Raw genomic sequence first — 13,342 nt, 5'->3', positions numbered from 1 at the left:
TAGCTAGTTGGGTGCCTCTTTGTCCTTATTTCATGCACGAAGTCAGCGGGCATCCTAATACACTCGGTTGCGTTACCTACAACACAACTCATACAGCCTGAGGGCACATGAACATGCACACGCACAGCCGTGCTAGCATGCTCTGCTAAACTAACCCAGCTCACGCTCGGGGAAAAGTAACACGTCGGTGTTTCAGTTTGCCTCCTGGACATGTTTAGTTCAGGAAGGGGGCTGGTTAGTGTTTGTGTGGAATGCCGCTATGAGGGTAAAGCTCCCTTGTCCTCGCCATTCCAGCATTTCATTCGTAATATGTCCATTTCCGTGAGATTCCGCATTTAACAGTAGATTTGTTTTTTATTGGCCCATTGTGTGATTCCGTTGGCGCGGTAATTACAGGTCCTGCTTAAAGTACAGGAAATGAATGGAGCCATGACCTTAAAACCAAGCTGCGATGATGGCGTAATGTTACACCCCTAAGTGATTCTCCTATCCTATTGGCGCATATGGAAACTAAAGAAGTGAACCTCAGAGTTTGTTTTCTGTCGTCCTCTGTTTGAATCATTATCCAGGCAGTTCCTGTCATTTCCTGCTATTTATAGCTACGGGGTTGTCTGCCGAGGAGTCGTGTTCAGTGCATACTATAGATGGTGTAAAGCGATGCCCAATGCCCACTAATCTGCTCAATTGGAAAAAAATGAATCTGCTTGTACTAATCCTCTAGAGGGAATTCAAGGTCTCAGCAAGAATGTTCGCTCAGGGACTGAGCAGGAAATTAGCCGCTGTATGGGAGTCCTTTATCTACAGGCTGCAGAGACGGAGACATTAGTGGTGACCTTGTGATGTGGTAGGGAGGGTGGACTCGCCTTGCTGAAATGTGATAGCGTAGATGAAGTAATTAGTCATATCACAAATCCACTTGTTCAGGCCTTGCCCTCCAGCAAGAGCAAATACAGAAAAGAACAGTAGTTCCGTCCTCAACAGTAGCGCTGCTGAATGTTGATCACTTGTTGTATAACCTTCATGGATAGGAAAAGCAATGAGTGTTTGAGTCCAAGTGTCATTTGATGAAATAAACACACTACTTCCAAGATGTGCATATTCCAAAATAGCTTTCCTGTGCCCTGGATATTTTATACCCGAGAGGAAGGTCATTGCTGCCTGTAAATGGGTCACCTGGACCACAGCTGACGTTTCTTTCCACCCTCGCTCCTGCTTGAATGCATGAAGAATGCCTTGAAGAGTTGTCTCTTCCCGGTAAACAGGACCAGCAAGTTTACAAAAGGTGAGCACAAGCAGGGTGAGGGTTGATCACATGATGATGATGATGGTTAGAAAGATCATTTGGAACATCTTGGCCTGGCACTTGCGTTATGATGCTTCATCGTGCAAAATCATTGCGTTGCGTTCACTGCTTCCCATGGCTGCTATGCAAGCATTTCTGTGGAATCCGCCCACTCGCTCTGCGTGCACACAGGAAAGCAGCTGAAGTTTCTGGAGCACGGCTAAGGTTGTCTATCAGACAAGAACTTTGACACCATGAGGGTGGGAAGGGAAAGTTCAAACACAGCCTCAGGCTGATGAACTTGGCGTGAAGACTCCATCTTGGCTGCTATGACTTATTCTTTTTAGGGACTATGGTGAAGTGTCAGTCCAGAGTCACATTTGAATGCACCTTCAGCTAATTCTAGCACGCCTGCATGTATTTGTGGAACTACTGTAGGCTCCATCAAATCACTTTGATTTTTTCCCCAAATTCTCTTTTTTCCATTTTAATTTTTACCTTTTACACTTCCTACAGCAGCATCAACTGTGTGCTTTTGTGACAGGAAATAAAATGTCTGATAATTGAATGCAAAAATCCTTACACTTGTTGACGCAATAAATCAGGACAATTTTGTCCCGCATTAGAGAAACTTTTTGCAGTGGGATGTCATCCTCACACTTGCTACAGCAAACTGTTGCGCCCGTGCTTGTGGTTTTTCCGTAGTCACCAACGCAATTCCAGTTGCACTATTACATTATCACACTATTAGACTATCTACTAAAATGTGAAAGATATTTTATATATATTCTTTACACAAGTAGACAGTCTGTGACAAACAGCGCTCTTATTCTGAAGACCGGCACTGTGGTGTGTGTGTGTGTGTGTGTGTGTGTGTGTGTGTGTGTTTATTGAGAATCTCTGCTGATGGTGAAGACGAGCTGGGAGCAAGAATAAATGTATCTCCTGTCCTTATTTCACTCAGAACACAATGTCACTGGGCTTCGTAAAATGTTTGTTGCTTACGTAAGACGACGTAACCGCAGCCGCACTAGCATGCTCTGCTAAACTAGGCTAACTCTGCTGGCTTCTATTCACCAACTTTTGCTGGTGTTTCCCTTCGCCATTTCAACGTGTTTAGTTCGGAAGGGGGAGGGTTAGTGTTTGTGACGAGATTCCACCACAATTGAGGGGTCCTCTGGGGAAATACTTCCCCCCCACACAAACGTTCCTTCTCCTCACAATGACAGCATTTCACTCACGTTATGCCAACTTCTGTGGGATTCTGCATTTAACACTGGATTCCGTTTTTATTGGCGGCGATTCCATTAACGTAGAAATCATCATAGGCCCCCAGATAACCAAGTCAAAGACTATTTTGCAGAGGGGTGGGGCATTGACCGAAGTAGAAAACATGACATTTTGTCAACATCATATACTGTATGCTCCCCCCACGGGTTGATGTTTGATTCATTGATTATTGTCCCAGGCCTAGTTGCCCGTCAGCGGGGAGAAGCAAGGAATCACAGGCTGGCTGGCCGGAGGGCGATGAGAGCGAGGAGGAAGCGCCGGCTGTTGTGCCAATGCCACGCTTGAGTACACCTTGTTAAGAAACATCAAAGATGCATGTTGGTGTGAATCGAGATGGCGATTATTAACATTTCAAGATATATATAATATTTAGTTAAATGTCATTTTTCAGTGAATAATGGATACATGCTAAGTAGGGGTGTCCCCAGACAACTTTTCACTTCCGATCCGATATTGCAGCCTTGAATATTGGCTGATACCAATATCAGGCCGAATCAATCATACATTATAACGCCAAGTGATTTGTAGTGTGGAAAGTTGGAAGAGGCTTGATCAAGTCATCTTACTCAGACAACAGCAATCAACAACAAGGCCACAGTAGGCGGAAGAAAAATGGACCCATTTACTTCCTCACGCATATAGTTTTATCCACAAGGCATAACAGGGCGAAGGACGAGGTGCTGAATTAAGCGTTTAAACCCGACTTTACTCACCACCCACAGGAGCTGATCATCTTTTCTGTCATAACGACTTCTTGTCGTCCCGTGGGAGTACATGACAAGTTTGGTTGTGTTAAACTTCCACGGTTCTGTGCCACAAAATCATGCATGACAAGTTTTGCACTGAGCTGCAACGACTTTTTTTTGTTTTTTTGCTAATATTGGCCCCATCACCACATCCCTAATGCTAATCCTAACATTTTGGTATGTGCAGGAGGTGGTATCTGTGATTTCTGTCGCAATAAAATGCGCAGCTAATATGCAGTTATTAAGGTAATCCTTAAATCCAGTGATTACTGTTGAAAGACCACAGGGAAGAAGAAGCAGGTTGCACCAAGTCTTGGTCTGGTCACAGGACGCACACAGGCTGCGACAGACCACCATCTGAAGTATTTGGGCCTGTGGGAGGAAGTGGAACACCCAGAGAGAGCACACATGACAGGAGTAAGAGCATGCGACCTTCGGATAGACTGCCAGTAGTATCATCTCGCTATGCAAATCAACTGAAGTTGCACTACAGCGGTTGGGATGGTGCCTTTGCATACGGTTCTCATAAATGGTCGCACGCTGCAGCTTCCGTGGTTATGATTTTGGGAGAAGAGTTTTGTGTGAAGTTATGCATCAGTTTCACATCCCCCCCAGATTAAAAGGGAACATGTAAAAGGAGCTGAAACTGTCTCGCAGCACATCGAGCTCATGGCAGGAGACCACCTCCTGGGACCCAAGTGCTGTACAGATGCTGACTTCATATACAACATACAGTACAGTACATGACGTGGAACACTTTGATTACTGTGCTGGTCTGGTATGGCAAGTGCTTTTCTTATATTCTATTTGATATTCATCTCATTCTACTATATCACATTCAAGTCTTCACCAGCAACAATTTGGATTGACTGGCTGTTCAGGTACTGCTATGGTATTGTGGTTCAAATAAGACAGCATATTAGCTTCACACCAGCAAATTGTCACTGTTTAATAGGTAATTCTTGTCAAATGTTTCCATCAAGAGCCAATAGAATGTGGCGGCAGGAGCGACGGCATGAACATAGAAAGCAGGAAGTAGTTATTCCTGTCACTATGTACTTAGTAAATACACCGTTAGAATGTAGATACCCTGGATTGTAGTTGCAGTCATGCTGGAAAAAGTCGTGTAAAACCACCCACTCAGCGCAATCACCAACATGGTGCTTGCGTTGTACGTTGCCTTTCACAGCCCGTGGAGCCAAGCTGTGGAAGAGGAGAGTCTGACTCAGGTCTTTTCCTGGAGAGAAGAAATGTGGGAGCAACTCAGACAGCATTCATGCTAATAGTTCTGCCAATTTGAGCTGGTGTGTGTGTGTGTGTGAGAGTGGAAGAGTGGAAGCAAATGTTCTTTGGTAGGGCTGGGCAATGAATTGGGGCTTCTGATGGACGCAAAACTGCCATCTCAAGCCTTTCAGAGGTTTTTTGTCATGTCAAACACCACGGGTGCTTGTGTTTTTTCAGGTTGCAAAACAAACTTACGTCTTCATGCGTCGTCAATAAGGCCAAGGTGTCTTTTTTGTACGCTTTGCTCGTGGAAAGGTTTGGCCAAAATGTCCTTTTTTTTTTTTCGGACTCCTACGTGTGTTGTTACCCCACATTCGTGATCAGCGCGGCCAATGCACGTTGGGATATTTTGAATGTCCAGTTGGCATTAGCCTTTCAAGATTCAAGAGTTTTATTGTCATATGCATAGTAAAACAGGCAGTTATACTATGCAATGAAATTCTTATTCTGTTCATTCTCCCAAGAAAAGAACACACAAGAAAGAATAAGAACATAAGAAACATAAATACCAATAAATTAAGCAACAACAACAGAAGAGACATTAATACAAATAAATAAATAATACAAATAAATAAATAAATAAATAAAAGTGCTATGAGTGTGTTGATCAGATCCTGTCAACTTTGTGTAGCCCAGTTGGAAGGAAGAGATTTGTAGTGGAATAGGGGTGTGGCAAGAACAAATATAGCCTCTTGCCACAGTCTAAGGCCTGTTTCATTCCAGGCCAGAGCGCAGTCTTCTTTCTACCCACATGCTACAGCCTTGGCATGCCGTAGGATGTGGGATCTAAATTACCATAATGGAAGAACATCAAATTCAGACCCCTCCAGAGTGACCCACCCTCACATCAAAGAGAATTTGTCAGCAATTGTAAACACCTCAAACAGATGATTTTGGACTTTAAACCGGTTCTATAAATCCCAGTATGTAGTGTGAGTACAAGTGTGTTTGTAATGCATTTTTCACAGGAGGAGGGAGAATGGAACCCACAACCTTCAGGTTGGGAGATGACCACTCCACCACCTGAGCCGTCCCGCCCCCTAATTGATTTTCTCCATGTGAAATGATATGACAAGTGTTTTGTGTTAACATTTTTGGATCAGGGGGTGTATTTGGTTTTGCGGGTGCACCATGTAAAGAAGGACTCTTGGACATCGTTCAGTAGTAAATAAGACTTTTCGTATTGCTTATCCCCTCAGTACATTTAAATCCATTCTATTCCATAGTTTTCATTTCTGGTGGTTTAAAGCTGGAAATGGACAAAGGGGTTTATTTGGGATAAATCACTGGATTGCCAACCATCAAGTAACATTGTAACATGAAAATGTGAAGGATGCGTAGCTTGTCCTAATTAATTGCAAACATCTGCTAGCAGTTATTCTGCCAGGAGTGTACATGTCTGCAGAGAAACCGTGTCCTTGAGTCACTGAGCGTATAATATCACAACGTTACACGTTAACCTTACTATCAGTTTGGCTAGACAGGAAGACAAGAACGGATGTGGAAGGCATGATGACAAGCTGAAACACTATTTAGGATGTTGGTTTGTTCAGCATTGATGATGGTTTGGTGTAGAGCTTTAAATTCTAAGTGATTTCTTTGACGATAACTTAAATAGAAGGTGCTTTGACGCCACTATGTTCAGGGTGAAAAGAGAACTGCATCTATTAATCCAGCAGTGGGTGCTGCCCCACATGTCAGTACACTCACATTGTCCAGCTTGGACAGGACATGATGTTGTGTAACTATTACTATTACTACTACTATTGTAACTATAATATTGTACAATGTATGTCTCTAATTGTTTCTTAACGAGTAAAACTGAATTTAAAAATAATTTCTTGACAGTACGAGGCATACGATCATCGCTCGTTTATGGTGGTTAATTGCTTCCAGATCCTATTTCTGTGAAGTAGGAATCAGTATTAATAAATGGAACTTTTTTTTACAATTGGAGTATAGAAATCCTGTTTGACTTTCTAAATACAATCTTTACCATTATTAAAGACCTGTAGACATGAAATAACAACCCTATAGGCACATTTTACTCTGCTGTTATTTTTTGTTTACCCCACGTTGCTCAACTGTAATGCGCAGGCTACGGGATCACTGCAGGGACACAAGAGCCAGCCGTGGCTTTAAGCATTAGCCAGCTCAGTCAATTGATTTACTGTATTCTAAACTTAAGGAAGGGTTTAAAACAGAGTGGGGAAGAAGGACAAAGAAGCCAAAAACTTACCACTTCCACACTGAATGTGAGGAGAAGTTCTTTTCACTCTATCATCTTGGACATGCCATGTCTGGCTCCATGCAGCTGAAGGCTGAGGGGAGAAAAACAAACGAGGGCCACACTCTGGCTCTGGACACCCCTTGTTTAGACCAGGGATTCCCAACCAGGGGTGCGCGCACCCCTAGTGGTACACAGGCAAATTGCAGGGGGTACATTCATTTTCTATGCCGCTTATCCTCACTCAGGTCACGGGGGCATGCTGGAGCCTATCCCAGCTGACTTTGAGTGAGAGGTGGGGTACACCCTGGACTGGTGGGCAGCCAATGGCAGGGCACATGTAGCAATGACGAGCATTCACACTCCCATTCATACCTATGGACAATTTAGAGTCACCCTGCCTACACACAAGCCACACTTCTCAGATCTGCTGTGTGAGATCGCTTCAACCACGCCCAAGAAGATAAGTGCTGTCGCTTGCTCACCACTCTTCTCATCTTCTTCCACCACTACATCCTATTACACAAACACATACTGTATGTCTTGTTCAAAATGGATGTCCTCACGTCTGGTAGCGTTTTGTGTCACTTCCTTGATCTCTTTCTAACACTGTAGCTGAGCTTTTGGCTAATCTAAGGTTGTTGTCTTCGTGACAACTGCCATTAAGTAAATGGGGACGCAGTTTTGGCTCCACAGGAGTTGGCCTCATACCGCTGCAGATGGTTTTGGTAAGGTCGTATTTCAGAATTCTGTTTTGTTAAAAATGCCTTGCAGTCACTCAGAGCATAAAAGTGACTAATTTAGCTTTTTTAGAAGGATGATTCCTAGCAGTATTTCATTTGAAAAGAATCATCATCACATCGGTTGGACTACTGAGCCGTGATGTGATGCTCTTCCAAGGCTCTCGTGACAGTAAACAGTGTATTCTTAGTCTGATCAGAGAAGTACTGGCACAAGCAAACAAATGTGCTAAATAATCTGTGTTACCTTTTTCCTTGCTCTCATCCATTGTGCAGAACTTGCAGCTTACAGTAAATGAAAATAGAGAAGAGAACTACGTAGGTTATTTATGGCTGCAGTCCACTGTCAGGGTAGCTCTTCTTCTTCCAAAGGCTTACTCCCACTTCAAGGTCAGTATCCGGGATCAATAACTCAGCCGTTCCACTGGGATCTACCCAGCTATGCCCCCACCCCTCTTACTACATGCTGTAGTAGTAGTAGTAGTAGTACTTTATTAATCCCACAGCAGGGAAATTCATCTGTTACAGCAGCAAGCAAAATACACAAGTAAAGAATGCATAGACATAGTGAATACAAAATGGTTCAGGTGTTGTAGAGCCTGATAGCGGTCGGTATGAAGGACCTGCGGAACCTCTCCTTCTTACACCGTGGGTGTAACAGTCTGCTGCTGAAGGAGCTGCTAAAGGAACCCACAGTGTCATGTAGCGGGTGAGAGGTGTTGTCCATGATGGATGTCAGCTTAGCCAACATCCTTCTCTCCCCCACTTCCTCCACGGAGTCCAGAGGACCGTCCAGGACAGAGCTCGCTCTCCTGATCAGTCTATTGTTCCTGCTCCTGTCCCTGTCCGTGCTGCCCCCTCTCCAGCAGCCCACAGCATAGAAGATGGCTGAGGCCACCACAGAGTCATAGAAGGTCCGTAAGAGAGTCCTGCACACACCAAAGGACCTCAGTCTCCTCAGCAGGTGGAGGCGACTCTGGCCCTTCTTGTAGAGGGCGTGGGTGTTGACGGACCAGTCCAGTTTGTTGGTAAGGTGAACACCCAGGAATTTGTAGCTGTCTACCAACTCTATGTCCGCTTCCTGGATGTTCACCGGTGTGAAGTGGGATGTTTTCCTCTGGAAGTTAATGATCATCTCCTTTGTCTTGCTGGTGTTGAGTTGTAGCTGGTTAAGCTCACTCCAGCTGACAAAGTCCCTGATGACCGTCCTGTATTCCAGATCATTCCCCTCCGAAACACAACCAACAATGGCTGTGTCATCAGAGAACTTCTGGATGTGACACTGTGTGGAGTTGTACAGTACACTGTACTGTAAATATAACATCTTGAATTGGTCAACTTGGAAACTACTATACTAAATACTAATGTTTAATATTTCACATTCAGTTTACAGCTAATCAACATAATTGATACCATTCACAAATAATTGACAATTCAATTCAATATAGCAATAAAGATATGACACATAACCTGAGTAATATGTCAGTGCGTTCATGTATCACGTCCAGTTGGCATGTGCTATCAAACATTACCGATGTACAAGAAATGAAAATGGCAATGCAAAAGACAATGCAGCCAAAGCCAAGACAACATATGAAAAAGCTTTTCAGCAATGGACACATTTTCCAATTCATTATGAAAAAATAGCGTAGAAAACACACATTTCCATAGTGGAATTCAGGACGCCAAGCAAAGCCATCAAACTGTTCACTTTTTTTCTGCATAACTAGTGAGTCAACGCATAACTTTTGTTATACATAATTAGATAATAATAATATTAATGAAAATTGCATCTCCGTGTGTAGCTTGAGACGTCTGCTCAACACTTAATTTTTGCCGCGAGGGAGCAACAGCGAATCAGCATGAAGCTTAGTGTCAGCTGACTAACGTCATGTGACATCTACAAAGTGATGTTTATGCAATCGACATGACGGGTACTCCTGCCCAAGACGGACAGCGGCCGTTTGGGCTGCAATTTAGCAGAAAAGAGGAAAAATGTGGATGACAAAGCTGATGTGTGTGTGTGTGTGTGTGTGTGTGTGTGTGTGTGTGTGTGTGTGTGTGTGTGTGTGTGTGTGTGTGTGTGTGAGAGAGAATATCTTTTTGAGAGGAAATCAAAGGATATTTACTAGGGATGCTCCAATTAGGGTTTTATGCTGCAGATTCCGATACTGCTCATCGTCTGATACCAAACCGATCACATGGATTAACTGTCATTTTTTCAATTGATTTATGATGAATGCTATTGGCCATGGGTGCCGTATAAGGGGGAGAAGTTAGGACAATTCCAAGGTCTCCTGACTGCCAGGCCCAAAAAATAGGCAATTATTTAAAAAAAATAAAAAAAAAATTGTTGTGCTGAGGTGGAGTGACAATGAGGAAGTGCTGTTCCGAGGAGGACTAGAGTGGTGATTTGTGAGTTGGAGATACATATATGGTGCTGGAATCGATGTGTTCAGGTCACAATAAGGTTCTTGTAGAGCGTCAGTCTCTGTGGAGACGCGAGTGTGCCCCCGCATGTCGTCATAACAGAGAGGGGTGGCTTCAAAAGGTGTGCATGCGTTAATTACGCTAAAAGGTTTAACCTAGTAAATAGTAAAGCACTATTTTTGAAAGCCCCATTTAAAAGGCAATGCAAGTCAATTGAAATGTTGGCAACATTTATGTTTTATCTTTAAGCAAACATTTTTCAATGATTTTACAGTTTGTTTGTTTTTTTCTACAGCTGTTGTCAACTGTAGCACAGCCATGATGAAAACGGGCGCCACCAAGTTGGGGCTGCCCAAGGCGGGGCTCCAGGAGCGGGCAAAGCAGGCCTCTTCAGTCTCTTTTTCCTCCTTAAACATGAGGACTTCCAGGTCATCCAACACGCTGGCCTCGGATCAGCGTCTCAGCAGGGTGAGGCCCCCCAACCTTGCTTACTTAAAATGCCATCCTCATGGGTACTAACAGTTTGTTTGTAGCTTAAACGAGCGAGCAGTGATGATGCTCTGACAAAGCCTGCGCTGGGAGCCGCTGCCTCCGGCTCACGCATGAAGAAGACTGTGACCACGGGAGCCATCTCAGATTTTGCTGACGCCCGCCCCCGTAGTCTGTCTGGTAAGGGACTGCATCTCAGATCTTGTGTCTGATAAGTTGGGAAATGAGAGAACAAACATTCCTGGAATGTTTTTGTCATGCAAAATGTAAAAAGTAGAAGTACCCGCTGCAGGCCACTAGAGGGCCACAACACTTCAGTCATACAGAGCAGCCAGAGAGCATGTTTACATTTTGGGGTGCAGGTGGTACAATGTTTGGATTTCTTTCCCATAACTAAGAGACTGAAGACATTATTTCTGCTCCTCAGCCATTTGCATAGCTGTACCAACAGTTTTTACTGTCAAACATGGTAAAAGTAAATGTTTTCTTTTTAAAACCATAAGTTAGAAGTTATCACACACTGACAATGCTGATGACAGACACAAAACAGAAAGACTGACAAAATATCAAACATGATTCACCATGAAGAGGTCATCATTTCATACATGTTGTTCATTCATCACATTCATTGATCATGAATATGGGTATTTTATTTATGGCTATATATTAAGTAGTCCCTCATTTATCGTGATTCATTGTTTCTAGACCCACCCGACCGTGATAAGTGAATTTCAGCAAAGTAGGATTCCTTATTTATAAGTTAAATATTTTTGTAGTTAGTGCATGGAAAACCTGTTTACAACCTTCTAAATACAGTTTTTAACATTATTCGAGCCCTCTAGACATGAAATAGCACGTCACAGTCACCTTTACACTCCCATTACCCAAGATAGTAGATATAATAAGAGAAAATATGCCATTTATCATACTGTAGGGAAGATGAATAAGACTCATGCTTGTGTGTGTTGCAATAAATGTCTTCCGGATGTGTGGACAGGAAGTGATGTTGGGAGTTCAGAGTTGAGTTTTAGCTGGATTAGGACTACGAGCCAAGGAAAGTTATTATTATTATGATTATTATTATTATTAGGAGCGTCTACTTTCCATTTTCATACACACAAAGCAGATGTCTGGTCTAAAATGATACCTTTTAGTAAACATGGAAAAATGCTCAAAGCTCAGTTTTTTTTTTCCACCACAGCATAAATTTGCGAAAATCCTGATGAGAGCCAGCAAATGTGTTTGTGCTAATAGCGGCTCACCCTATCAGTGTTTGGACGCTGAGCTCCAATGCACTTCTTCCTCTGAGGGCTGTTGTGCGGAAGCAAACATAATTGGCTTGAGACTTCAAACCAGCTGAGAAACCATGGCCTCACTTGTGAAAGAGAAAGCTTAGACACAAAGTCTTGTTTTGGGCACGAGAGCAGGAAGAGATGCTCACGTTGGCCTAGTTTCGTGAACCAGCTTCTCCCCACTAATGATCATCAAGGGAAGGCGTCTTGCTAAATAATTCTGTATCATAAAGAGAAGTGCCTCTTTCAGTGTGTAACGTAAGGGAATATTGAAGCTGCTAATCTGTTTCATGCGCTTGTTTCTTATTAACGTTACTTTTCATTGCAATGGAAGAAAAACAGCATGATAGGCTCCATTTGAGTGGATTCAGACTTTTTTTTCCTCATGTCAATCATTGTGTCGTCACTCTCAGGTATTTCGTCAGAATGAATTTTCTGGCATTGCATCACGGACTACAAGACATTAATAAATCTGAATATTTGTCCATTGAACTTGCTTGCTAGTGTAGAGCAGGTGCTTTTGTTCAACATCATCAGGCCTGCTGCGTTGAGACACATCAATGGGCATCACACGTATGCGACACGTATACAACCCTGAAAAGTCAGCCAAGTCATCAGTCATCAGTGGCAATCATCACTGAACCTGCTTCACTCAATACTAAGGCAAGCCTGTACTGCCTGTAGTATTTACACAAGGGGAATGTAATGCATTAAAGGACGTATCTGTGGCTGTAACTTTCATCACCAAACGCTAATCTGCTTAATGATTGGCATGGGATCATTTTTCCATGATCTGTTAATATTCTGTAGCTCCTCATTTGGAAATGTGGATTGAGTTGTGAGGTGTTGAGAAGCTACCTAATGTTCATTGGGACACACACTTCATGTATTACGTCCAGTTAGCATTTGCTATCAATCATTACCCATATGCAGGAAATGAAAATGATGACGCAAAAGACAATGCAGCCCAAGTCAAGGAAACACATTCAAAAGGTCTCGTATAAAGAAATCATAGTTTAAGAAGCGCATGTGTAGAAAACACTGATTTCTGTAGTGGAGTTGATGAGGCCAAGCAAAGCCATCAAACGATACACTTTTCTTTCTGCATAACTAGCCGCTACAAGTCAACACATAACTCTTGTTATCCATATACGCACCTTACCTTACCTTACCTTACCTTACCTTACCTTACCGCTCACTTGGTTCATCCATAATCACAATCATCAAGATGGAAGTTGCATCTCTGTGTGTAGCTTGAAACGCCGCAGGGGAGCAAGAGCGAATCAGGAGGGGAGCTTAATGTCAGCTGACTACAAAGTCACGTGTACGGCATGGACCCAAACTACCTTGGCGATGTACGTAATGGGCACCCCAGCTGTAGGCATATAGGCATATAGGTATGATGGTTCTTTCATGAGTTCTTTGCCATGAGGTGCCATGTTGAATTTCCCATGACCTGAGAGAGTTAACACTAATGGGTCACATGACACCGGGGAGGAAAAGGGGCTAATTGGGCACAATGAGTCCAGTTTACATTGTGGTGTACCGTGAATTCTAGATGA

The 13,342-nt window shown here is 43.1% G+C and overlaps 1 protein-coding gene across 2 annotated transcripts in view; it reads left to right on the top strand.

Moving 5' to 3' along the window:
* Positions 1 to 13,342, top strand: part of specc1 (sperm antigen with calponin homology and coiled-coil domains 1) — a 63,855-nt gene that overhangs the window by 3,755 nt on the left and 46,758 nt on the right. For both annotated transcript variants that reach the window (XM_054754061.1, XM_054754060.1), the window contains exons 2-3: positions 10,295 to 10,467; positions 10,533 to 10,668. In XM_054754061.1, the coding sequence (XP_054610036.1) occupies positions 10,318 to 10,467; positions 10,533 to 10,668 (286 nt within the window). In that variant the 5' untranslated portion in view covers positions 10,295 to 10,317. The remainder of the gene's footprint in view (positions 1 to 10,294; positions 10,468 to 10,532; positions 10,669 to 13,342) is intronic.

The sequence above is a fragment of the Dunckerocampus dactyliophorus genome, chromosome 16, assembly GCF_027744805.1.
Source record: "Dunckerocampus dactyliophorus isolate RoL2022-P2 chromosome 16, RoL_Ddac_1.1, whole genome shotgun sequence".
Taxonomy (NCBI): Eukaryota; Metazoa; Chordata; class Actinopteri; order Syngnathiformes; family Syngnathidae; genus Dunckerocampus; species Dunckerocampus dactyliophorus.
This window is presented reverse-complemented; position numbering and strand designations above follow the sequence as displayed.